Here is a 24,571-nt window from a genome sequence, read left to right as displayed (position 1 = left end):
AAAGAATATAAAAAAAGTCCTTTGTCTCAATGTGTGACCTGCAAAACTGAGACTTGTTAAACAACGCCGCAGGGAAAGTGTTTTTTTTTTTTTTTTTTCTCGTGCATTCCGATCATCACACAAAGTGGAAGACCACACGCCCATTTTACTTTTCTCATTCCCAAGAAAACAAAAAGAACCTGCAAGACAAACACAGGCCTTTTATATTTGCCAGCTCAGAAGCGCACAGATAATTAATAATTCATTACTCTCATCTTGTGCCTGTGAACATTTTACACGCTCCTCCTTTGACTTTTTTTTTTTTTTTTAAATACACATTTGCACCCCAAAATGAGGAAAAACAAGAGCAAGGTGGCAGAGGGGAGAATAAAAGCCCACTTTTATCTAAAACAACAAAGTGTTTAATTCTGCTGTGCGCCACGCTTAACTGATTCAGCAGTACGACAATGGGGAAAAACGTTTTTCCATCAGAGGCTTAATCCGAGCGCATACCCGTTAAAGTCGCGATAACTGATTGTTGTGTTTGGTCAGCCTGTCGTCTGCTTGTCCGATTCTGATCGTCATCTCTGTGAGCGCCCTCTCTTCAAACATTGACGTCTGGTCACATTTAGCGTGCGGGATTGGTTCCTAGCTATGCATTTTCTAGATGGGGGGGGGGAACAAAAACAAACCCATATTAACAGTGCTCCCTATTGTCTGATGATGGGCCTAAAAACATTTCAGCAAATCTAATTATGAAAGATAAATGATTAAAAGACATATATATACACAAATAAATAAATCTCAAATCATATTTCCCCATTGAAATGAATGGAAATGCCACTAGAGGAAAAATTGCACTCCATAATATTGTACTTTATAGAAACACACAGTAATATTATAACTAAATAGGTAAAAGAATGCAACCTTTTTGTCAAATGTTTTGCTTCAATTCAATAGACATTGTGCTGCTCCATCTGGTGTGTGCACCTTGGCCACTTGGGGGCAGTATAATACAGACAAATGGCTATAGAGTGAAACCCCTGCATACTTGCTGTTCGGCACCCGAAGTCACCTTTCTGCAGATTAAAAAAAAAAATAATAATAATAATGTAATCTATTTCTTATAAATTTTTGTAAATGTTTTTTTTTTCCATTTTACTTTTTGTGTTTCCTTTTTTTGTGGGGGAACAAACTCCAAAAATGCTTGTTGGTTGTTTATCCCCCGCTTATTTAATAATTTTGGGGGTTTAAAATTGTGTGTTTTTTTATTTATTTTTTTTTTTTTTATGTAATCATAATACCCGTCAATCATCCGCAGAATCCCGCTATTCGCAGTCGGGCTCGATCACTGTCCCCCGCAAATAGCGGTGGTCCACTCTACATCGATCACAACTCCTCAGCAGCGATATTAGTCGTTCATCACAGAGGATAAAGAATATATGTCTCTGTATATTATCTGTCTACATGTGTTGCTCCACCATTTGTGTTCAAATATCTCTTGCTTAAAGATTTCCAACACAGCCACATTGATGCACATTTGATAGCCCATCTATGGCCATTATGTTAACATTAACATTAAGCTAGCAGACTTAAAGGCTAAGCTATGAGGTTGTTTTCAACACACAATGTCTGATTCTCTTTGTTTTCAGTTTCGATTGACACTAAACTGGGAGTGCCAATAAACAGCTCGAACCTTCTTTTTTGAATAATTATTTGCTAATTATTCACTAATTCTATTCTCTCTCGGTCTCTCTCACTCTCTCTCTGACACACACACACACATGCACACACACACACGCACAGTCAGTGTTACACGGTATAAATGGGCACGCTATGGCAGGCATTGTAGGATAAATTAAACAGTTAAACGAAGAGTTGTAGGTGGAGAGTGTGGGCAACTTTCCGGAACCAATAAGAAAATATACCAAAAATTGAATACAATGTTACTTAAATTTGCATAACTAAAATAACATACATAGACACATTTTTAAAAAATACATTTAAAAAAAATTCAATAAACCTTTTGTGAAGTCCCTTAAGTGTCAAGTATTGACCTTAGTAGGTACACTTACAAAGAGCTTAAAAGTGCTCGTTAATAAATGATTCATCGGCCATGAGACTCCAATGAGAGTGGAGCTGTCTCGTTTCAGCACTGTAAAGGTTCACCGCAGCTAACCTGAGAGGACAACACACAACACACACACACACACACACACAGAGCAGTGTGGTTATGGCGGTGTGGTGAAGCGTGAAGCTCCTAATGAGGAAAAAAAAAGTGAGTTTGCAGTCATTTGTTCGGCCAGCGTTAAGGTCAGACCACAAAATGCTGATTGAGTCTCTCCCTATTAGAATCTGCATTTAATACATGATCTATTATTTATGTTTGTAATATTAAAATGGCCCCCCCCCCCGCCACACTCCTGAGTCACAGAGCCCCAAAGCAACTCCACCACAACGCACACAGCACCCACAATGGAATCAATGGAATAATAATAACAATAATAATAATAATGAGAAATGCCTTGGTCCCCTCGGTGAATATTTTGCAACGCTATGATTAAAAATTATAAGAAGAAGAACAGTGCAATTTCCTGGGTGTGTTTAAAACAGGATAGAATATTAAATGAACAGAATAAAATTAGACTAATGTGTGTACCCATTGGAAAAATTGGCAAGAATTCATTGTGAACATCCAGTTTGATCAACCAAAAGCTTTTTATCTTTAAAAATGACTTTTTTAACTTGTAGACTTATTAGGAGCGTATATTAGCACATGTAGTTCGACTTTCTGGTCGGAACATTTGATTGGTTACAGATGTGTAAACAAACACTGGGCAGCTTAGCCTCTGGCTAGCGCTCAACAACGACATTGTTCAAAACAGGTTTTGCTTTTTGTTTCTTTTCCCCTTATTGAGATTTGCTTTCTTCCTCTCGATACCAAGCATACTTTGAAACGGATTTTGTCCAGAATTTCTTTTTTTTTTTCCCATTTTCCCAAGCATTAACTTGGATCAACTTGTGCAGAAACAGATATATATATATATATATATATATATATATATATATATATATATATATATATATATATATATAGTATATAGTACTATAGTTCTTCCTCACAGGAAAAACAAATGTCCCTTTAGTCATAACATGTATGTAAACAATATCCTTAATTAAAAAAACAAAAAACACATTCTAAATTTGCAACAATTTGATGTAAAATGATCCTTCAAACTGCATGGATTGTCTCTTGCCAGTTCTCTCTCACATTTCTTATGTAGACTCGTACAGCTGTGTCAAGACAACCTCAGCAGAATATATTCAGCTTAGAAAAGCATTATTGATTTATTTATTTTGTTTCACCCATTGCGGGTAGGTCTGGAACGCACTGGCCCCCGCGAAAACAGGGTTTTCACTGTAGCCAAATCAAATCTTGATTTGCCAAATATGTCCGAAAAACAAAACAAAAATTTGCTTTGCTAAGATGAAGACGCTAACCAGCGGGATTTTTCCCGGCAAAGTTAATTGCTTCATCATTTCACTTTCCGTGTACTTTCAAGGCGGCAAGTCTCGGAGCTGACAACAGCTGTCTTTGGTAATTCTCTTCATTAGCACTTTGCAAACTCTTCGCAGTCGCTCGGTAGCCTCCGGAGAACGAGCCAATTATAAACGACGGAGGAATAAGTTCGGGCGAAGTATCGTTTTCACCTTTGACAAGAAGCCTCTCACGCGCGTACGAGTGGCGGGGCGAAACGCCGGCGGCGGCAACGACGGATGACAGCGACAAATCTAAGGCGACAGCAACTTGGAGGCGTCGGCGGATGGATGGCGACGAGCCTCTCGACACGCTCGCCCTGTCTGACAAGCTCGCCGCTCTCATCGGCTGACAGTCCTGACGAGGACTCGAGTAGAATGACCGCCGAGAAGTCGACGAAGACACTCGAACAAGTTCATTCATGGCGGTCGTGCATCGAGAATCCAGACTGAATGAATTCAATTCCGTAAAGCCTTATTGCGAACTCTTGGCCTCGGCTTAACCCTCTAACCGCTCACTCGAGAAAGTAAATAATCAGTTTTAAGGAACGTCGATGCCAGTTCAACCATTTGGTAGAGCATGTTTTCAAAGCAATGATTTAACAATTATAACACGTTTTGTTATTGAAGAATGCAAAAAAAAAAAAAAGGGTGCGCTATCGTACCCTACACACGTGCCCTGCGATTGGATGGCGACCGGTTCCGGGTGTACCCCGCCTTTCGCTCAAATATAGCTGGGATAGGCTCCGGCACGCCCGCGACCCTAGTGAGGATAAGGGGTACGGATGATGGATGGATGGATGGATGGCCAGGCTTGTAACTAAAAACTCATATTTCCTCATTGAAATGAATGGAAAATATCCTTAATCCGTTCCAGGCTCCCCCCTAAAAAACAGCAAAAAAATGTTTTATGTTTGTTTTAAATGAAGAAAATAGCACTCTGTAATACTGTACTTTATAAAATCTTACAGTAATGAGATCATTAACTAGAATTAAACATAAATGTCAGACTTTCTCATTCAATTCAGTGGACATTGTGCTGCTCATCCTGGTGTGCTGGGGGCAGTATAAGACAGACATATGTGACGTCACTCCTCAGCAGTAATATCAGTCGTTCTCCGCAGAGGATAAAGAATATAGGACAGTGAGTACTGGTATATTCTCCGTCTTTTCCATCAAGTTACATTTTTGCTAAATTTACACATTAATATTTTGTTTATAAAACAAGCAAAAGGACACTAGTACATGTAGTTTGTGCAGTACATGTTTCCCACTGGACTACCGACCCCCCCCAAAACTGAGCTGAGCCCAGCCGGTTTGTCCGTTTTCTCCTGGCCTTCAGTCTCCGCTCTGATACAATTTGTAGTCTTCCAACATGTCAAGAAGTAGATACAGAAGAGCCTCGTTCGCCTCTGTTGTCCTTATTTGTTAGCGTCAGTGGGGTTTCATCCGATGCGTTCAGTGTGAGTTGGTTTTCGCAGTTGCCCGCAGTACTACCAACCTGCGCAGCCTATTATTGCACGACAAGACGCGAGCGTTCACAAAGTCACTGTGACATGAATAGACATGGCGGGGCCGCATCTTGTCTTTCATCCCAGCGTGATATCCAGTGACTGCTTATTAGATTGAACCATCGGGCCCGTCAGCTCGGAGCCACGCTCATAAGTGAACCGGTTTGTTTCCATTCCCGCTCGTCCGGACAGATAACAAAGCCTCCATTGGACCGCCGCCTTTAGAGATTCTCCAGGTTGGCTTTATTTGAAGGGACAAAAGCGGCGACGGCCAAGGTCAGACGGGACATGCCGGCAATTGTACGAAAAACTCAGCGACATCCCGTCTGGTCACATCCGAGATTGACACACGCCACACAGATAAGGTTCATCTGGTCGCCATTGTCCGAGTGCCCGTTTTGTCGCCGCTTTTATTTTTCTCAGTCTTCTTCTCGCCAGCCAATATTTCTCGATGATGGTGGGCTCCGGATAAATCGATCGCGTATGCACTGACGTCTGGCAGTGCCGATAAGTCGCTCAGGTGACTTCATAAGCTGTTAACAATAATAATGAAACCGATTTTTATTTTTTAATGAAATTGTTATGACAGAATCACTTCCTGGAGGTTCAAAAATGATTAGTTTACCTTTACTCATATGAATAACATAACAAAAAAATAGATACATGAAATCGATTTGGTCCTCTTGACAATTGATTCTTGAAAATACAAACACAATCTGCCCCCCAAATGAAATACAAATACAATCACATTAAATAGAGTTGAATAATTCCTGAAAATTCAAAGACTGGGATGCATATATTTTTGCTTAGAATACCCCAATAAAATCACATTTAGGAAATGAAATGTAATGAGAGTTATAAAAATAGTCATAATTGAATTCATTCCAAAAGTAGATTTGAATTAGGATGGAAATTCAATTCATTTCAATCTAAAAAAACATGAAATTTGTTAGGTTATAAAATAAACGCTTTACGTGTACTTGTATAGCGAAAATTTAATCCAAGCAGTACATGCAAGGAAAACAACTTTCTAAATTGCATTTATAATGGGACACATTGTAGCATAAGGAATATACAGCACATGATTGGGAGCAGACTCCAGACATTTTGTCCTAATCCGGCTTTGAAGGGTGTGCTGGGATTGGTAGCCCGGCAGACAAGTGATTCAGCATCTCCTTGATTAACAATTAACATTCCTCCTTAAACTTTCCGTGCGGCCTCCTTAAAGGAAAATTGCTGCTTAATCCCTTTTTCCCTCTTCTCTCTTGCGGCCGTGTGCTTCAAAGCAGATTTGTTTGTCCACAAACATGGCGACGTTCGCATTCTTGAATGGAAAAGGATGATGATAATGCTTGTTGGAAGCCAAATGAAATCAGGTGCAGCCTCCAGGGAGGAGAAATCAAATCCAAAAAGTGAAACAGGAAGTGGCATTTTTATTAGCAGGCTAATAGTTTGTTGGCGTGGAGGCGGCACCCTGCAAGGCTGCTCAAGGCTGTCTTCCGCCAAATTGACAGTTTGGACCACAACTAGTATGTACTCCAACATCCCTGAAGAACGTCTGGAGAAGACACACATCTGCCTCTGCATATTTACAATTTTACTGTCCAAACTTGAACGTAATCCTAAACCGTAAACCTAGCACTAAAGCCTATCCCCAAACTCCTCACATTCCTCACGTTCACGCTAAAGTCTTCATAATTTCCTGTCTAAAGCCCAAGATAGAGATAGCAGATAGTCTCTTAACTCACTCCCTTAAACCCTAAACCGTGATCTCCTAACCATAAATCTTTCACCCTGTAACCCCCAACCCTAACCTTAATCCTTACCCTTACCACAAGCCCTAACCCTTATCTCTGAGCACCATAATCCCTACCTTAAACCATAACACTTAACCTTAATCCCTACCTCCAGGCCACAATCGTAACCCTTTACCCAAAACCATAAACCCTGTCCATAATCCTTACCCTAAACCTTTAACCCCTAATCCTAACCCCTAACGCCAACACTAATGTTACCACCCAAAGCCTAAAAAGCGGCTAAAGAGCTGTTCAACTCAATTCCCCTTCCGGGGTTCCGTGACGAATGGCTAAGAAACGAAGGGCACACCAGTGAAGGAGTTTTCTCCCCCGTGGTCATTTTGTGAAGGATCATCTTCTCAGGAGGAGGATTTGCTGACATATTCACCATTCAATGCAAATAGCAAGCGGCGAGTCTGGAATGGGATGAGACGGGCAGCGAGAAGCTAATAAATCAAATCCAGGCAACAGAGTGTGAAGGTGGTTTACTTTTGGGATCCTCCGTGGGGGAAGAAAGTAAGTCAGAAAGGCTGCCTCTGCTTTGTGGCTTTATGGAGGACAATCCGGTTGTCTGTTTGCGTTCTCATGCATAAGTATGCAAAACATCAGTAGAATGGCAGAATTGTCAGATTTGCACGAAGAATCGAAAATTCATCCTTGGTAAATTGGTCGAAACGTGGGCAAAAGTCTTGGGACAAAACATCTTTACCAGTTAATTAGCCTAACGCTAATCCGTAGCCTAAATCTAAACCCTGACACCAACCCTAAACCTTTACCTGAAACCCTAACTCTAAACCCTAACCCTGAACAGTAATCCTGATCTAACCCCTAATTGTAAAAATAATCCTCAACCCTAAACTTGAAATATTTTACCCTAACCATTACACCTCAAAGCCTAACCCCAACACAAAACCCTAAACTAAACCCAGACCTGGAACCTTGACCACTCTTCTCTTTTACCTTAACTATAACCCCCAGGCTCCAACCGTACCTCCTAACCCAAAACCCTGATCCTGACTCTTACCCTAACCTGTAACTCTAATCACTAATCCCAGGCCCAACCCTAACCCTGAATCCGATCCCTAATGATATACTTTAACCTGAACCCCCTAACCGTAACCCTAAAACATAACCTCAGCCCAGAACCTAACCCTTAACCAAGTCTGATTTCATTATCTGATCAACTTTTTCAGACATGTTTGAGGGAAGTAAGAAAGCTATTTTGTTAGTGTTCCTTCTCTGTTGATTAGGGTGGCTCTCGTTGTTCCCCCGTGGCGACGGCCTCGGCATGGGGTCCGCATACCGGATCAATGGCCCGACCAGACACAATGCCAGATGAGATTTTTTTGCCACGTACTGCATCGATCGCAGCTGTCGATACTTTGCTGATGACACTTAATTGTACAAAGAGGAAAACGTATTTTATTCTTCCCCACTTTTCAATCAATTACAAATCAGCTTTTGAGAAGAAGAACAACGGTGCGTAGCTTTGGACTGATGACGGAGTGCTCCATCACTATACCAGAATCTGTGCCAGGTGCTGAAATCCATCGCAGGATGATGGTATCCTTTTGTAATAAAAAGGGGCAGAGCAAAAAAAAAAAAAAAAAAAAAAAGAAATGAAAAGGGAAATGGCTGTGCTCAGTGGAACAGAAAGCTCAGTGCTGCCTTGCGGCGAGAATGTGTCTTAACGGAATGCCAGCAGCAGATATTACACGGAATCTCTATCAGAGCCCATCAAAGCGGGATGTATCGTGGCGGAATATCAAGCACGGCCATCTTGATTGTTTACTACGCCGCTCTGCTTGACTGCCAACACTGGATTTATGTCGCTGTACTGTGGCTGCAAACCAAATTGTACTCGGGTAGTTGAGAACTTTGGAAAGTCCCAAAGTCACTTCAGGGGGTCTTCGGTTTACAGCGGTGTTCCGTCCCTACGTCAGCGACATAACTCAAAGTTGGAACGTGCCATAGTGTATTACTGGCTTATGCTGCGCAGTGGTGGGCGGTCTGGCCAGCAAGGCCTGGCTGGCTGTTAACTGACTAAAACCGTTAGCCACGTGTGTTGAGTGACAGCGTCAGGTGAGGCCATTGGCAGGTCGTCTAAGAATATGCTTGTGTTTACTGTATTTTGTTACCGTTTGATCAATAAAGACATTGAAACTGCACCAGTGGCTATATCTATTCTCCTTGATCCTAAATACCCGAGGGATGATGGTATGGTCATAAAATTCCACGATGCAGTGCAGCGAGATATAGCTAACTGTATTTGTTCCAATTTGTTCCAAAATGGCTGCTTCAAACCAAAATGACAAAGTTCTGGTCCATTTTTACGCATGGGTCCTTGAGACTTTTTCGTGCATCCTGTCATGCTAGACCTGCCTGCTAAATTTCGTGTCGATCAGCAGAACTGGTGTTGAGCTCTGATTTTTATTATATTTTCCCCCACTTTCAAGGGGCCCCTACTGAGTGCTTCTGATCTGGATGCACGAGTGAAAGCTACAAAATTGTAAAATAAACTTGCTCTAGCTGCGTTGAGATGTGATTTCAGAAACTAAAATTCAATCAGCCCCATAGAAGAAGTACGTTCTGTCTTCTCGCTGTGACCACTCGGACCAATAAAAGAAACATTTTAAACTCATGCGAGAATTACTGCACTCGCCGCTTTACACAGAGCCGAGGAGCGCCAATCTCGCCTGTGCGAATAAGCATGCAGAGAAGGGGCGGATTTGAGCGATCAAATTAAAGGATTAAACCATGTATGAAATCCATGTTTCAGTGGGCTCTCGGTGCTAAGACAGTTTGAGGAATATTACGCTCGAGCAGATGAAAGAGTCCGGCTTTGGCCTGTGTTTAAACCCAATAAAATCCTTCTCCGCTCACTTGGTTAGAGTTGTAACGCTCGTGTTTCACCGAGCATGGATGCAAATGATCTTGCCTAAAACTTCCATAAGGGTGGCTGATAATTGCTTTTGGCTGCTGAGTGTTTTCCATTGCCATTTTCACGTTTAAAAAATGACATGTATTTGGCTATTGCAACAACACATGGTGGTGTATTGACAACATAGTTACAGATAAGGTAAACCCTCATCTGGGTATTTAATGTGCCAAATAACTCTAGATACTTGTTGCAACTCAATTTTTGACCTTGTTGCTAGTGGACCTTGAACGCAGATGCGCTCCTTAACATCAAAGGCAATTGTTACCAGAAAAAAAAAAAAGCCAGCTGTGCGGTTAGCTACCTACTCTGGGTGCGCCAAGTTTGAAGATTATCGGATGAAAACAGAAAAAAAATGACCTTGCTGTGATCTTGACAATTGGGCTAGTCCTTTTTGAATGGCCGTGTACAAAGCTCTGAATCCAAAGAATAGCACATTCTGGTCAATAGCACATTTTGGTGCTGATTTGTACATGATGCAAGTGTTACAGGACTGCAAACACACAAAGCAATATCAATAAATTCACCCTCCTGAAACCATGACATTATTGACCATGGCCAGTGGAGTAAAAAGAATTAACAAACATATTTTCTGGTTATTGTATCACCATATGACGGTGTATTAACAACATACTTACACAACTGGAAAGCCCTGATCAAGACCTTTAAATTCATGTCTGACTGATTGGTTGCAATTTGATTTTTGACATGATTTTGTTTGAAAAATCAAAGACAACTGTTGTCAAAATATTATCTTTCCGTGAGCTGCACGCACTCACAGCTGACAACGAGGCGCTCGCAGGCGTCCATGCCAGCGGACTATCTGAACGCAAAGTGCATTATCGGGCGTAGGCATAGCTAGCTAGCTAACGCCATGTTGTAATTGCTAGAAAATGTTGTTTGTTTACATTTGACTTGTTTGCTCTAAAACCAAACATCCCACAGGGGGAATATCAAACGTTTTGGTGCTGATTTGTATGTACAATCCAATCGAATTGATTTTGCCGCCCATCGCCTTTAAGACTTTTATGACGCTTACCTTGAAATTTCTTGTGCCATGTGCATGGACTAGTATTAGCATTTGAAGAGCTCACATTGTTCGCGGCCCGCCTGGAGCCGGTTCAAGACCCACAAAACAGTCCTTCCCTCCTTGCAGGGCTCGTTTTGTTTTCCCCCACCTGCCACACTCTAAAGACCCCTGCCTTGCTTCTGCTGCGTCGGACCCCCGACCCCGCCAGGCGTGTTGGGAGCCCCCGGGGACCTCGCTGACCGCTTCATCTTGTCAGATAAAAAGTCACCTTTGAGCAGGGCTAGCGGGGGGCCTGCCTTGTTGTTGCCCCCCCTCCCCCCCCCTCCCAGGATGGAGAGCTCAAAGGTAAGAACGAAGCCGCCCAGAAAATATGTTGGTACGCGCACTTAAACCAACAGTGGGTAACAGTTTAAGCTTAAACTAGCAGCTTTAAAGGCATTCGAATGCAACACGGTCTTGTACAAATGAGCGTCTCTCATTACCATAGCTAGTGCTGATTGCTTACTTGGTGTCATGTTGGCGATCCAGCCAGGACGCATCTCGTCACTAATGTTAGCGTGCAAAACTTGTCATGACAATTAAAAACCCTTAAGTTTCAAGCACAAGTCTTTAATTGGGGCGGAAACAAGGAAGTGCTGAAAGTTTTTCAAAATAAAAACAGACATGACAAAGTGTGTTCCTCGCATGCGTTTTTCCCAAATCGTCTTTACAATATTTTTTCTTTTTTTTTTTTATTGAAAAAAATCTTGGACGAGATTTTAATGCAATTAAAAATTCATCAATTACAATTTTAAATTGGGTGTAGTAGTTTACAAAGACGTTCTGCAAGGATTTTCAACATGTTGGTATGTACATGTATAGCTTGTTAGCTTTTGCTTGTCAACAAATGCGTTTATTCAACCACAGTGGCTTTGAAGTCACTTAAACTTCCTTAGTGCTGCTTTAAATGGCCTCGCACCTTTCTGCGTCATCCCCAATTAAAGCTATGTAATAAAAAAAGGCTTGTCAGCTCACTGCCGATTATATACCTGAGTGCCGTACTCATCAGAGCTTTGTAGCACGATATGCTATCGTGAGCGCTAAGCCGCGGCTAGCCAGCTGTTTCATTGACTTTCAATCCCCGCGCCGATGATTGCGCTCATTGTGTTTTGCAGCATTTCGCCTCTAATTGTTCAGATTTGTAGCAAAAGAGTCGCTATGGGCGGCGCCTCCGGTTTCACGGCTCGATTGGACATCTGCGTTGTTGTCTGCCTCAACCGCTTTGGCTAAATTTCGCTCATGTCGGGTAAACAAAAAGCAGCCGCGCTTGTCTCGATTTGCTTTGAAGACAACTTCAAAGTTCCGTTTTCGGACTTTTTTGGCAAAGCAGCAGGGGGGCTTGTTTGGAGGTCTGGCTGCCTGGATGCCTGCAGCCCAGTACATTCAGTGTCTGGGTGAATTCTTCTGTCTCTCTATCTTCTATTTATCTATCTCCAACTACCTTTCTTTTTTATGTAAATTTTTTTTCAAAGCCCAACAACAAAACAACCCCAAAAAATGAGAATGTCCTTCAATAAAAATCCAAACCTCAAATTATTAACAGTCCCTGCCTCGGAGTTGATAAAGGGCATTGAAAAAACATTAATTCAATTATGTTATATATTCTTTGTTCCAGCCACATTGCTCCGCACACGACAAACAGATCTGTCTTTTACTTTGGTGAACAGATAACTCTGCCTCCCACCTGACTTGGAAGTTAACTGTTTTCCATCTTTCGTTTGGCCATTTTTGGGAAGGAGAACAGTACATTTGCATGAGGAGTCTGCTAGCATAGTTGCTAACGACTGCAACAGAAAGGGAAGGGGTGCTCGCGGCCTAGACCGATGGACCAACACACTAGCAAAGCATTCTGGGATTTGTAATATTAGTGGCTTACTGATTATAACAAATGAGACTGCTATGACGGGCCTGGAAGTCCTGACCAGATTTTGGGCGCTTTTCCTGCTTTGTTTCCAAACCAAATAAAGCGTTAAAAAAAACTTTAGCCTGCGCAGTAATATCCCAATATTTAACAAATAGAATACGTTTTTATAGTATTTTATTTACCCTAATATTTTAGTTTTTTTCCACAAGCATTTTCTTTTGTCGAATGTGTTTATTTTTTCCGATAATATTTTATATTTTATCTCATATTTTGCTTTTTTCCCCCCCTAATATTGGTGTAGTTTTTGGCTTACATTTTTGTATAGGAATATTATTACTTAAATATGTTCATAATAAGAATAATACATAATCTTTAAAAAAGTATATCAATTTACAATGATATTTTGGTGGAGTCATTTTAAAAAAAAATTTGATACATTTTTAAATTTATACTTTTTCATGAAAAAATGTAACAATGGGAAATGTGGCATTATTACTGTATTTCTTTCTGTATTACTTATACAGATGATTAGATAAATGCATTTTAATTACATTACTCATGCACACACATTATAAAACATACAATACGTTTTAAAATGTACTCCATGGAGTTGATTTTTATTTATTTCACTGCCCAAACTCCATTGAGGTAGGGCTAATTCATTGTTGCCAGTGTACATCCAGTCCCCTCATGGATGTCACACCGTTTACGAAGCTTCTTTGAGGCGCTGACAGGCCGTTGGATAGTTCACTCCCCAAACGCTCAGCAGTCACGGCCCGCCGGAGCCCCCCGTGTCACTCGGTCAGCGAGGTCGGTGGTAGTGATGGGGTGAGGGCTTGATAAGCCCTTCCCATGACTTGAAAAAACCCTCCACAACTCAACTGCTGGATGCCCTGGGGACGAGGCCCGTTTGCCACTTGTCTCGCACATAAACAAGAACACAAAAGGAAGGTTGCGGGCGCCGCGAGGTCTGAGCACTCGGAGGATATTAGCGCCGATTTCCCACTCGAGCATGTCGGCAATCTCGCAGTTTCAGCGTCCGAGCCTTCAGCGGTGGCGGGGGCCAACCCGAACTGGAAATCACCGAGCGTATCCGTAGCCGCTCCATGGAGCATCAACGCAATATACGCCCGACAGACCATAGTGTTATTTTCATTATGGCGGTCTGTCATGCCGCCCCGGGGTTAGCATGTAGCGCGAGAGGACGTCAGATGTGTATGTTATGACGCTAGGAAATATGGCGTAAGTTAGCCCAGGTGACAGCACTGTGTATATATATATATATATGTTTTGTGTAATGTTTGAGTATTGTAGTAGTCAAGTTTATATGTATAGCCCTTTATCACAAAAGTCTCCAAATGACTGCAGATTACTGAGTTGCTTACAGTAGTTGGGTGAAACTCTTTCGTTTGTCTGCAATGAATTAATCATGATGCTTTCATTCTGTTTAATTATGTAATTACTGCATGTTGTTATAAAGTACAATATTTTATATTGCTAGATTCCGTAATGAAAAACAGATTACAAATTTTGGTTTTTTTTGTTTGTTGGGGGGCGGGGGGGTTAATGGAGGCTGGAACGGATTAATGACATTTCCATTCATTTCAATGGAGGAAAGTCCTTTGAGATACAAATGCTTTGAGGTACAAGCGTGCTTACAGAACTATCCATCCATCCATTTTCTGAGCCGCTTCTCCTCACTAGGGTAGCGGGCGTGCTGGAGCCTATCCCAGTTATCATCGGGCAGGAGGCCGGGTACACCCTGAACTGGTTGCCAGCCAATCGCAGGGCACATACAAACAAACAACCATTCGCACTCACATTCACACCTACGGGGAATTCAGAGTCTCCAATTCATGCATGTTTTTTGGGATGTGGGAGGAAACCGGAGTGCCACGCAGGCACGGGGAGAACAGGCAAACTCCACACAGGCGGGACCGGGGATTGAACCCCGCTCCTCAGAACTGTGAGGCTGACGCTCTAACCAGTCGGCCACCGTGCCGCCCTTACAGAACAAATTCAACTCAAATCGCAAGGCACCACTGTATTTTGTGTTTTTCCATATTTGTGCATAAAACAATTTTGTATTTTTGTCATGATATTTTGGTCAAAATATTTTTGTATTTTTTTCATCATATTTTTCTGAATTGGTTGTAATTGTTTATATCTTTTATAAATTTATGTATTTTTTCAGATTTTTACACTTTTTTTTGTCTAATATTTTCTGTTTTCTAATATTTTGAATTTAAGGGAATATTTTTGTAAGTAATTCTTTTTTCTAATCTTTTCTTTAAAAAACTATTTTCTAATTTGGGTATTTATTGTCTAGTGATTTTGCTCATTTATTTATTTATTTTTGGTCTTGCTTATTTTAACGTCTGCCACTCCGTTTGCTTATATAAAAACAAATATTAGAATTGTCTTTTTTTTTGATGCTTGATGCTTCTTCATTCGTTTATTTGAGAGAAAAAACTAACGTGCACAAGAATCATCGCTACTGGGGCTGTCGGGGTCACGAACGATCAGACCAGGGTTTTTTTTTTTCTTTTTCTTTTTTTTTTCCATCTGCCGTAATCTGCATGTGATGCTTGACCATTTTAGGTTAAGATGCCTGCCAAAAATGGCGCTTCTTTTCTCTTTGTTTACTCACGTGTGTGTGTGTGTGTGTGTGTGTGTGTGTGTGTGTGTATGATACGCTGCAGCGTTCCGGTCCAATAGATTGGACACAGCGGCATGCGGGGACACCCGGAACTAATCGGCTTCACATTCAGGTGACGCCGCGTCGCTATGGAGACGAGCTTTCTCCCGTAACCGGGAGTGAACGCGACTCGTTAATTGTCGCTCACTTTCGGACTTCGCTTACTCGATTTCTCTCGGGCAAAGAAGGTGGATTTGTTTTATTTATTTTTTTATTTTTTGTGGTGAGATGATGGGTCAGGAGGCGACGTGGCGAGTCTGCGCGATGGATGTTTGTGGGAGAAGAGGCATTATTCCCATCAGCTTCCACATTTCAGCCAAGTCAGGTATATCTGTCCAAGCTTGGCCGAAGGGAAAGGGAGAAAGGTATAATAAAAAAAAAAAGAACGGTTGCAAGCAGTTGGATTGCATGAATTTCATTTCCTCCTCCTCCTTCCTCGTGTGTAGTTACAAACTCATGTTATGTCTATGGAGGGAGCGATACAGACTGGAAGGCAGACCAGCTCACCGTGCTATTTTTGTTCATTGTATGTTTTGTCTTTTTTTTTTTTTATATATTTTGGTATTTTTAAATAACATTCTGAAATTATTTACCTTATAGTTGTGTTTTTTTGGGGGGCCAATAGTTCTTTATTTTAAGGTTTTGCATTTCTTTGCAGTAATATTTTTAGACCTTTTTGTCACCTATCCTTATATTTATTTGTCTAATATTTTGTTTATTTTCCCAATATATTTTGACTGTTTCTTTTAATAATTTCATTTTCTCCATACAGTTTTTATTTTTGCCCTAATATTTGTGTGTATTCCCCTGAATATTTGGTTAATTTCTTTGTCTAATATTTTTCCTGACTAATTTTCCATTTGTAACCAATATTTTTAAATAGTTTTCCTGTTTTTTTGCCACTGCTTGTTTACTAAATATTGATGTATTTCCATCGAACATTTGTGTATTTCTATCTACTATTTGTGTATTATTCCCTCGTTTAGTATTTTTATTCTTTGTTTGAATTTCTTTGCGCTTTTTTTGTCAAATGTTTTTTTCACGCATCAGTTGCACACAAAATCCTTGTGTTAAAAGAACAAAACCAATAAAACTTGAATTTCACACCAAAAAAACCCCCCAAAAATGAAATAGAATGAAAATGAATTGTCAGTGAATGTGAATTTTGCTGTTGCCATCCCACTTGGTAAGTGCCGTGTATCGTTGAAATGTTGTTAAATAAAGAGAGTTTGAAAAAGCGCAGCGCCGTAATGGTAAACGGCCACCTTGACGCAGCGTTGCGTTTTGAACGGCACGAACACGGCATTCAAAATTCAGTGTAAAAAGACTTTTAGCGACACATGCAAGCACGCACACACGGTGTGTGTCGAGTCCTCCGTTGAACCCCAGCGACTGCCTCACCGAACCCGGGTTAAGAACCACTGCCCTAATGTATTTGTAGTTGTTATTTTATATTTGTGGATTTATTTCCTAATATTTGTGGATTTTTTAGCAAATATTTTCGTACGTTTTTCAGTGATTCCCCACGGTATTTTGTGTATATTTGCCTAATATTTTAGTATTTATTCTTTATATTTGTGTATTTATTTACTTACTTACTTAAGTAACATTTCACCCATGTGCGCCCACACATTTCTGGAGAGATAAAAAAGAAGGGGGGGGCGTCGGGGAACAAGCATTGGTAGCAGGCAGATGGATTTCATGAATTTCATTTACTTCCCATACGCACTCCTCCTCTTCTTCCTCCTTCCTTGCGTGCAATTACAAACCGGTGTTATTTCTATGGAGGGAGCAATATACAGTCTTGATTAAATTTGTTTACACGTGTCTCCCCTGAGATAGTGAACAGATTTGCGGAGGTGGTTGTGCATTTTAATGTAAGCAACACCACACAGGTCCGGTCATCCTGAAAGAGAGTAGACCGTTGCAAAGAAACAACAGAGCAATAGCGTATATCAACATTGCAACCAGGAGCATGTTGCTAGCTGTATTAGCTTAGCTGCGGACGGCTGATGGCTAATTTAAACACTTGGAAACGGAACGAAGTCATCTATTTTAATAACGTGAAACCAGAAACATCTTTTTAAAAGAGCAAAAATATAGCCAAAACGAAAAGGTTGCGGCAAACATGAGGACCAGCAAAGTGTCCGGTACTGCGCTGTGATTGGCCAATCTGGTTTTTTTTTCCCCCCGTTTTTTTTTCTTTGTTAGCAAACTTGTGACGATTCATAAAGAAATGTTCCTGGCCTGAAGTCGAAGACAAAGCGGATGAGAGAAGAATCTCTTCCCTTCTTTTGAAATTACTGAGTGACTCAAAGCAATGAAAAAATTTGCCGCGTCCCGGGGAGGCGCCTCCTGTGCCACGCACGGGTGCCGGCCAGATGGCAGCGGGCAGCAGCACGAGGTTCTGCTCCGATCAAGACGGGCGCCCGCCACGGCAAGATGGCGATAGCTGACACAATCGCAATCACAATGAGGATGTCACTTCTGTGTGTGTGTGTGTGTGATCTCTGTGGTGAATCCTCAAATTGATCATCGTATTTTGCGCTCAAATGTCCACTTTGATTTTTTTTTTCTTTCCTGAAAGATGTTATATTACAAAGCGTTCATCATCATAAAAGTTTTGGCAATATCATCACCTGCTTTTGTGTTCAGATGTTTTTTTTTGGTTTTTTGAGCAAGTTATTATATATACAGTATATTTACAATGGCATTATCTTTTTATTGCTTTATATTACTTTTTGCCTCGTATACATCTTGTGTATCACCTCATTATGTATGCATTTAGGCATAAACGGGTATTTTTTTTCTTATATATTTTTCGATAAGTTGATTGTAGCAATACGTCTGTATGAACGCCTCCTGCATTTCCTTCCCTTTTTCAAATATTTCCTAATATGTTTGCAGCACAATATGAAATGTATAACCTTCTGAAAACTGAGGATTATCATTTTTTAATACTGAATATTAGATGGTGCAGGTGTACCTGCAGTGGCCGCTCCTGACATCATTACAGTACGGCGTGCCTCTCGGTGCACTGCAACCTCAAGTGTGTGAGTTCGACCCCCGACCGGAGCCCAGAATGGTTGGAAAATTAATTATCTGGAAGCCACGCCCGCCCACCCGAGCAGATGCTTATCTGTCCAGCCGACGATAATAGGCAGCCCACGATTGATGCAACTGGAACCACGCGACGCAAAATTAAATGTCGAGAAAATGTCAGCAGCCATCCCAGAACCTCCGGCTCCTTCATACTTGTCTACTTGCAGCATGTCTACTGTCTTGATAAATAAATCCTTGCTCTCGTGTGTGTGTGTGTGTGTGTGTGTGTGTGTGTGTGTGTGTGTGTACGTGTACTAGGAGTATGCGTGCCTGCACACACAGCAGTATTTATGGTCTGTAGTCTTGGCCCAGTCTTGTTTATATTCCTCCCGATGCATCGTCATATTCTGGTGTGTAATATTCAGTCAGTCCACATATGTGGTACACATTTATTTCCCCTCTATTTGCCAGTTTCTTCAGCTTAGTTTTCTCAAGCTTAGTTTCTTTGTTTGTTGATTAGTTTTGTTAGTGGGATAGGTATTTCATTCGTTTGATAGTAGAGTTATTGCTTTTGTTACGTTTGGTTGGTTATTCGGCAGTATTATGCAAATATACGAGTGGGGATGAATGGTCCAAGCTAGTCAGTCAGACATTTAGATAGTTTTTTTTGTTTGTTGGTTATTTTGTAGTTTGTTAGTTAAGTTCATTTTTTTAGTTGGTTAGGTACGTAGTTAGTTTGTTAGTTAGCTAGCTAGTTAAATGCACAAGTGTAAGAGTAGTTAGCTAGCTAGCTAGCTAGTTACACTACACATGTAAACGTGGTAATGAATGGGGGGCCTAGTTAGTTGTCTTTTGTTGTCTGTTTAGTGAGTTAGCAGGATTGCGCCAAAACTACATAAATTATTTACTTTCTCGAATGATCATTTATAGGCCAAATTATGTTTCTGTATTTGTTTCATTGTTCAGTTAGTAAGTTAAGCATGTTCATTTTGTTACTTTAACAGGATTGTGCACAAATTAAATGACCTTTTTCCATAAAACTTTCTCGAGGGATGATATATGGAAGTAGTTGGTTGGTTGTATGTTAGATACAGTCTGCTTGCACTGGGGCCAAAGTGAGACAATAACCCACCAGATGGAGCTGAAATAGTTAGCTCCACTCATAACGGGCATTCATGGGATTTTGGTAGCTTCTTTATAGTTCTTTACGGAAATCATTTTCTTCGACTTCTGCTTGATTTGGATAGTCTTTCAAAACCGGGGTTGTAGCGCCTCCTCTGGCATGCTGTGTAAATGGAGATCTTGTTGGCCAAAGTATGAGGTGGCAACAAACGGTGTTTGTTTTGGTGTGATTTTTGGGTAAACTGTTATTACTCTTAATGAGGCCACATACGTGGGCGCGGTCAAAGTAAGAGAGTCAATTCCGAGCGTTAATGATGGCTTTTCATTCGCCGCAGAGGGAAAAGGAGGACGAGGAGGAAGCTCGCTCATTAAGACAAAAAGCAGGGCTGGAAGGAGCGTCTTCTCACCTTGGATATGCTCGGGAATCTGACCTCCTCCCCCTTTGAGTCGTTGAGAATGGAGCAGTTCTCTGAGTAAAGCGTTTGAGTTGACAGCTTGAAGTGGACAAAAGAAGCTGACAGCTCATCTTCTTGGGCTTCATTCCCTTGCTCCATCACTCCTTTGTCTTTGTTTTTTTTTTGGGGGGTTCTTTGGCTACCATCGCCCACACACACACACACACAAACTGTCAGGGAAGCTCCAGTAGGGATTTATCTCCGAGTGGACACGCATTCAGCTTGTCTGCCCGTGTGAAACTGAGTTTCCATCCCACAACACAACATTGTTGCAAAGGGCGTTCCCCAGGGTTCCGTTTCGGGTTTACTTTTATTGACAATTTATTTTACAGCTGCTGTCACACAAACACAAGCCGCCTCGTCATCACAAATATATGATTGTTTTAAGAGTAAAAAAAGCAACCTTGGGCAGTGAGCCACATGCTGATTCACAATGCCGAAAGACATTACCTGATCTATCGTGGCAGCCTGTTTCGCAACAACTCACACTCATACTCTTATTCTCACTATTCTATCCTAATCGCCGTACTCCTAGTCCCACACTTACTCCACCTCCTGCTCCTAACAACTAATACTGTACTACTACTACTACAACTACTATTCTTACTTCAACTCCTCCCACTACCCTACTCCAACTACTACTTCTCCTCCTCCTACTAATCCTGTGACTCCAACTCCTACTACTACTAGTCCTATTCCTACAACTACAGTGGTTCTCATAATGTGGTGTGAGTACCACTGCTGGTACACGGTCTCGCCCGAGTGGTTCGCAAAATAATCACTGAATCAAATGTTCAAACCGTGCACAACTGTGCTTTTATTTTATCTTGTTTTACTCTGCTGTCTGCAGTCAGTTCTGCATCGCAAATGAGAATCTATTCTCCAATAACTTACCTGGATAAATAAAGGTTAATTAAATAAGTTAAATAAATTATATTGGTGGGGCTTTGCATTTTTGAATCAAGTACACTTCATTTGTATTTAACTTTGAAGTACAATACATTTGCATTTAATCATGTAGAAAGGTTTATTTTCAAACATTTTTTAATTTAACTTTTATGTGTTAAAATTACAATTCATTGAATCATTTAAGGTTTTTTTATTTTCCTAAATTTAGGCACAGTATTAATGGGTAAACCGTATAATGTTACAGTGGCTAACAAAAATATTAAATATACTTCCTAGGAATAAAAACACTTGGGCCTACTATGCGACTGTCTTTTAATGTGGTCATTATGGTGGTACTCGGGGCGCTAAGTGTTTTTTTTTAGTTGGTGTAAAAATTTTGAGAAGCACTGTACTATTACACTACTCCTACCACTGCTACTACTATTATACTACTAGTTGTATTACTGCGCTATACTACCATTTCTATTACTACTACTGGGTGAGTTCTGTATGATAAAGCTGCTTGTGAATTCCGGAGCCAAATGGCGTCACAGTGGGGTCATTCAGGATAATGGAATGGAGGGCCAAAGCGCCGCTCGGAGGGGATCCGGGTCTTTTCTATTAAATCCAAGGCCAAGCGGAGGGGAATCCGACTTCAGCGCTGAACCCGAAAACCCGCCGCACTCGGGCGAGTCCAGACAGCAAAGCGGGTGAAATGGGGAGAAAAAGAGGTCCCATGGGGTCCGGCGGTGATTGAGGCAGCGTTACATCAGGCTGTGCTTGCCTGATAACGTTTTTTCTTCACAAAACACAATTTTTCCACATAGCAGGTGTGAAACTAAAAACACTCTATTTTGATGGACAAAGCACATCACTGTTTCCAGAATTGTGTGTTTTTAAAAAAAAAAATATTATTATTATTATTTTATTTTTTTGCACCACCAAACGGACTGTGAGCACAGTAACCTGCAGGAGCGCTCAGTCATGTTGTATGTATCATAACAAATTCATATTTTTTAGAGAAAATGTCGTAATCTTGACAAGTACGAAGATGTATTTTGTTGTGATAAAAAGTCAGAATACATTTGTATTTTTCCAAGATAGTTGTTAAAAGTATTCAAAGTGTAACAGGGGAATAAAGTCATATTTTGTGAAATTCACCCTTTTTCTCGTAATATTAGACCTATTCTGGGAAAAGATGCATTTATTCTCTCTAAAAGAAAAAGGGGAAAAAACTCAAGTTTATGTCATAATATCAGAGCTTTTAATTCACACCGCATCGCATTCTGAGAACCACTGGTTTAATATGGTTCAGTAATAATCACTATTAATGAGTTGTTGATGCGGTTGCAGGTGTCTCCCAGGGACAACCAGACCTCCGGCCTGCTGCTCACTCCGGGCGTGAGGTGGGGACAGACGCCCATCAACCAGCTCACACCATGGGACACGGACGAGCCGCCCAGCAAGCAGCATCGAGATGGCGAGGCCACGGGTAATGCAGCAGTTTTTTTTTTTTTTTGTTTTTTTTGTGAACTAATGACTTTTAACTGTGCATTTTGAGTCAGTGTGTTTGTGATGGAGCTCTGAGTAAAGATGTGGGGTACTTCATTAGCTTCTCATGCTAGCTGCTTGAAAGGACATTGAGCAGTTTTTTTTGTGTGTGAACAATGGACTTGGATTTGTGCATTTTGAATGAATCTTTCTGTGAAGAAGGAGCACTGAATAAAGATGTAGCTTCTCGCCTTGGTACTCGCTACCTTGTTAGCAGCGGACTGACTATCCTGGCCTGCTAATGCTAATGATGCTTCTCACTGTTACGGGTTTCTACTTTCTGTTTTTGTTATTGCCTCTAGCTTGATAGGACTTCTTTCAGATTACCAAGCAGCTTTTTGTCAGCAAAACGCTACATGCTAACATGGCCTGCTAACATGCGGCGTCTCCTTGTAACTGCTTGTATTTTGGTAGGGTTCTACTTCCTGATTTTTGTCCTATTTGCCCTAGTTGAGCCAGTATATAGAGCAGCTTTTTTGTAAACTAAAGGCTTTACGTCCTTTTATATACTGTATATCAAGCAGCAATGTCAATACATGCTGCTGCTTTCTGCTAATGCTAACAAAGCTTTTTACTTGGTTGTGTTTTGGTAGATGTCTACATCCTATTTTTTGTCCCGTATCTTGATATGATTGCATCTTTTTATGAACAAATAACTGCACTTGCTCATGTGGCCTGTTGTTATTGACCCTTCTCATTGCAATTACTTGTATTTGCGTTGGTTTGTATTTGCTGTTTTTGTCTGTAATAACTCTCAGCCAGTATATCAAGCAGCTTTTTGTCAACCAAGATCTTGATATGTTACTTTAGCCTGCTAATGCTAATCAGGCTTCTCTGTAGACATGGCCTATATGAAATACACGGCTTGCTTTTACAAGATATGCACTTTGCCTGCACTATCACTCTGCATAATGAACAAACCGCTGCTTTTTTTTTTTTTTTTTTACATAAACCGGCCTGTTCACGCATATCATTATAAAAATGTCAAGATCATACGTGCTAAGAAAGCACCTTTGTGGCCTAAACAGCCCACGTCAAAGCGCTGTCGACGGTATAATATAGTTGTCTGCTTTTCATTCCCTTGTCTCCACTTTTCCTCCTTTTTCTTTTTTTTTTGTTCTCCCTAAGACTTATTGTAATGATGCCACCCAGAATGGCTTCGCCCCAGAGCGGTTAATTTCCTTCCCTGACCTGCCGCGACTCACCCAAAATGTCTCTTTTAGCAAGAACATCATCAGACAGTGGACATTTATTGTTACAGCAATAAAGAGGGACACCTGAGAGGTCTATTGCAGCAAACTATGATTGCTTGCTTGATTGATTGAGAGATATTTTTATCTATTTATTTATTTAACCTTTATTTATCCACGCGAGGCCATTGAGAACAGATTGTCATTTGCAATGACCTGACAGCAAAGTAGAAACAAAAGCTAAATAGAAGCAAATACAAATACATTAACATTAGTTCCAATTTTGTTTTCTTTTTTTAAAGGCAGTCGCCACATAGTGATAGTAATGACACCATCCATCCATCCATTTGCAACACCGCTTATCCTGGTTAGGGTCGCGGGAGCCTATCCCAGCTGGCTTCGGGCAAAAGGCGGACTACACCCTGAACTGGTCACCGGTCAGTCAAAGGGCACATATAGACACGGACAACCATTCACACTCACATTCACATTCACACCGTCACTGAGTGGGTACTGAACCCACGCTGCCTGCACCAAAGTCAGGCGAGTGTACCGCTACACCATCAGTGACTATAGTAATGACACATAAAATCAAAATAAAATCATAGTAATTTGGTCCCAAAGGGGTTATTTTGATTTTAATTTTTTATCGCAGTATTTTTGTTGTGTAGTAAATAATTGCTAGCAGTTGCTCCATTGGGATGAACTGGGCAAAAAGGCAGGTGGAGAAGTAAGGCAATACCAGTTAGCTGACTGACTTGTAACGTCTCCATCAGCACCTCCAACGTCATTAATAATGCTTGCGCCCCCCCCCCCCACCCCCCTTTTTTAAAATTTGTATTTGTTTTATTTAGCATAGTTTAGACTTTGGCCTTTTGATTCAGCCCTCAGTTATTTTTAGAAGGTGGCAGGGAGGCATGGCAGAGAGGCA

General features: G+C 41.0%; 1 protein-coding gene across 8 annotated transcripts in view; it reads left to right on the top strand.

Moving 5' to 3' along the window:
- Positions 1-24,571, top strand: part of LOC133468682 (kelch-like protein 29) — a 162,451-nt gene that overhangs the window by 66,630 nt on the left and 71,250 nt on the right. For all 8 annotated transcript variants that reach the window (XM_061754877.1, XM_061754878.1, XM_061754882.1 and 5 more), the window contains one exon: positions 22,253-22,391. In XM_061754877.1, the coding sequence (XP_061610861.1) occupies positions 22,253-22,391 (139 nt within the window). The remainder of the gene's footprint in view (positions 1-22,252; positions 22,392-24,571) is intronic.

This window comes from Phyllopteryx taeniolatus, chromosome 18 (genome assembly GCF_024500385.1).
Source record: "Phyllopteryx taeniolatus isolate TA_2022b chromosome 18, UOR_Ptae_1.2, whole genome shotgun sequence".
NCBI classification, from domain to species: domain Eukaryota; kingdom Metazoa; phylum Chordata; class Actinopteri; order Syngnathiformes; family Syngnathidae; genus Phyllopteryx; species Phyllopteryx taeniolatus.
Note: the sequence above shows the minus strand (reverse complement) of the source record. Positions and strands in the feature narration are given on the sequence as shown.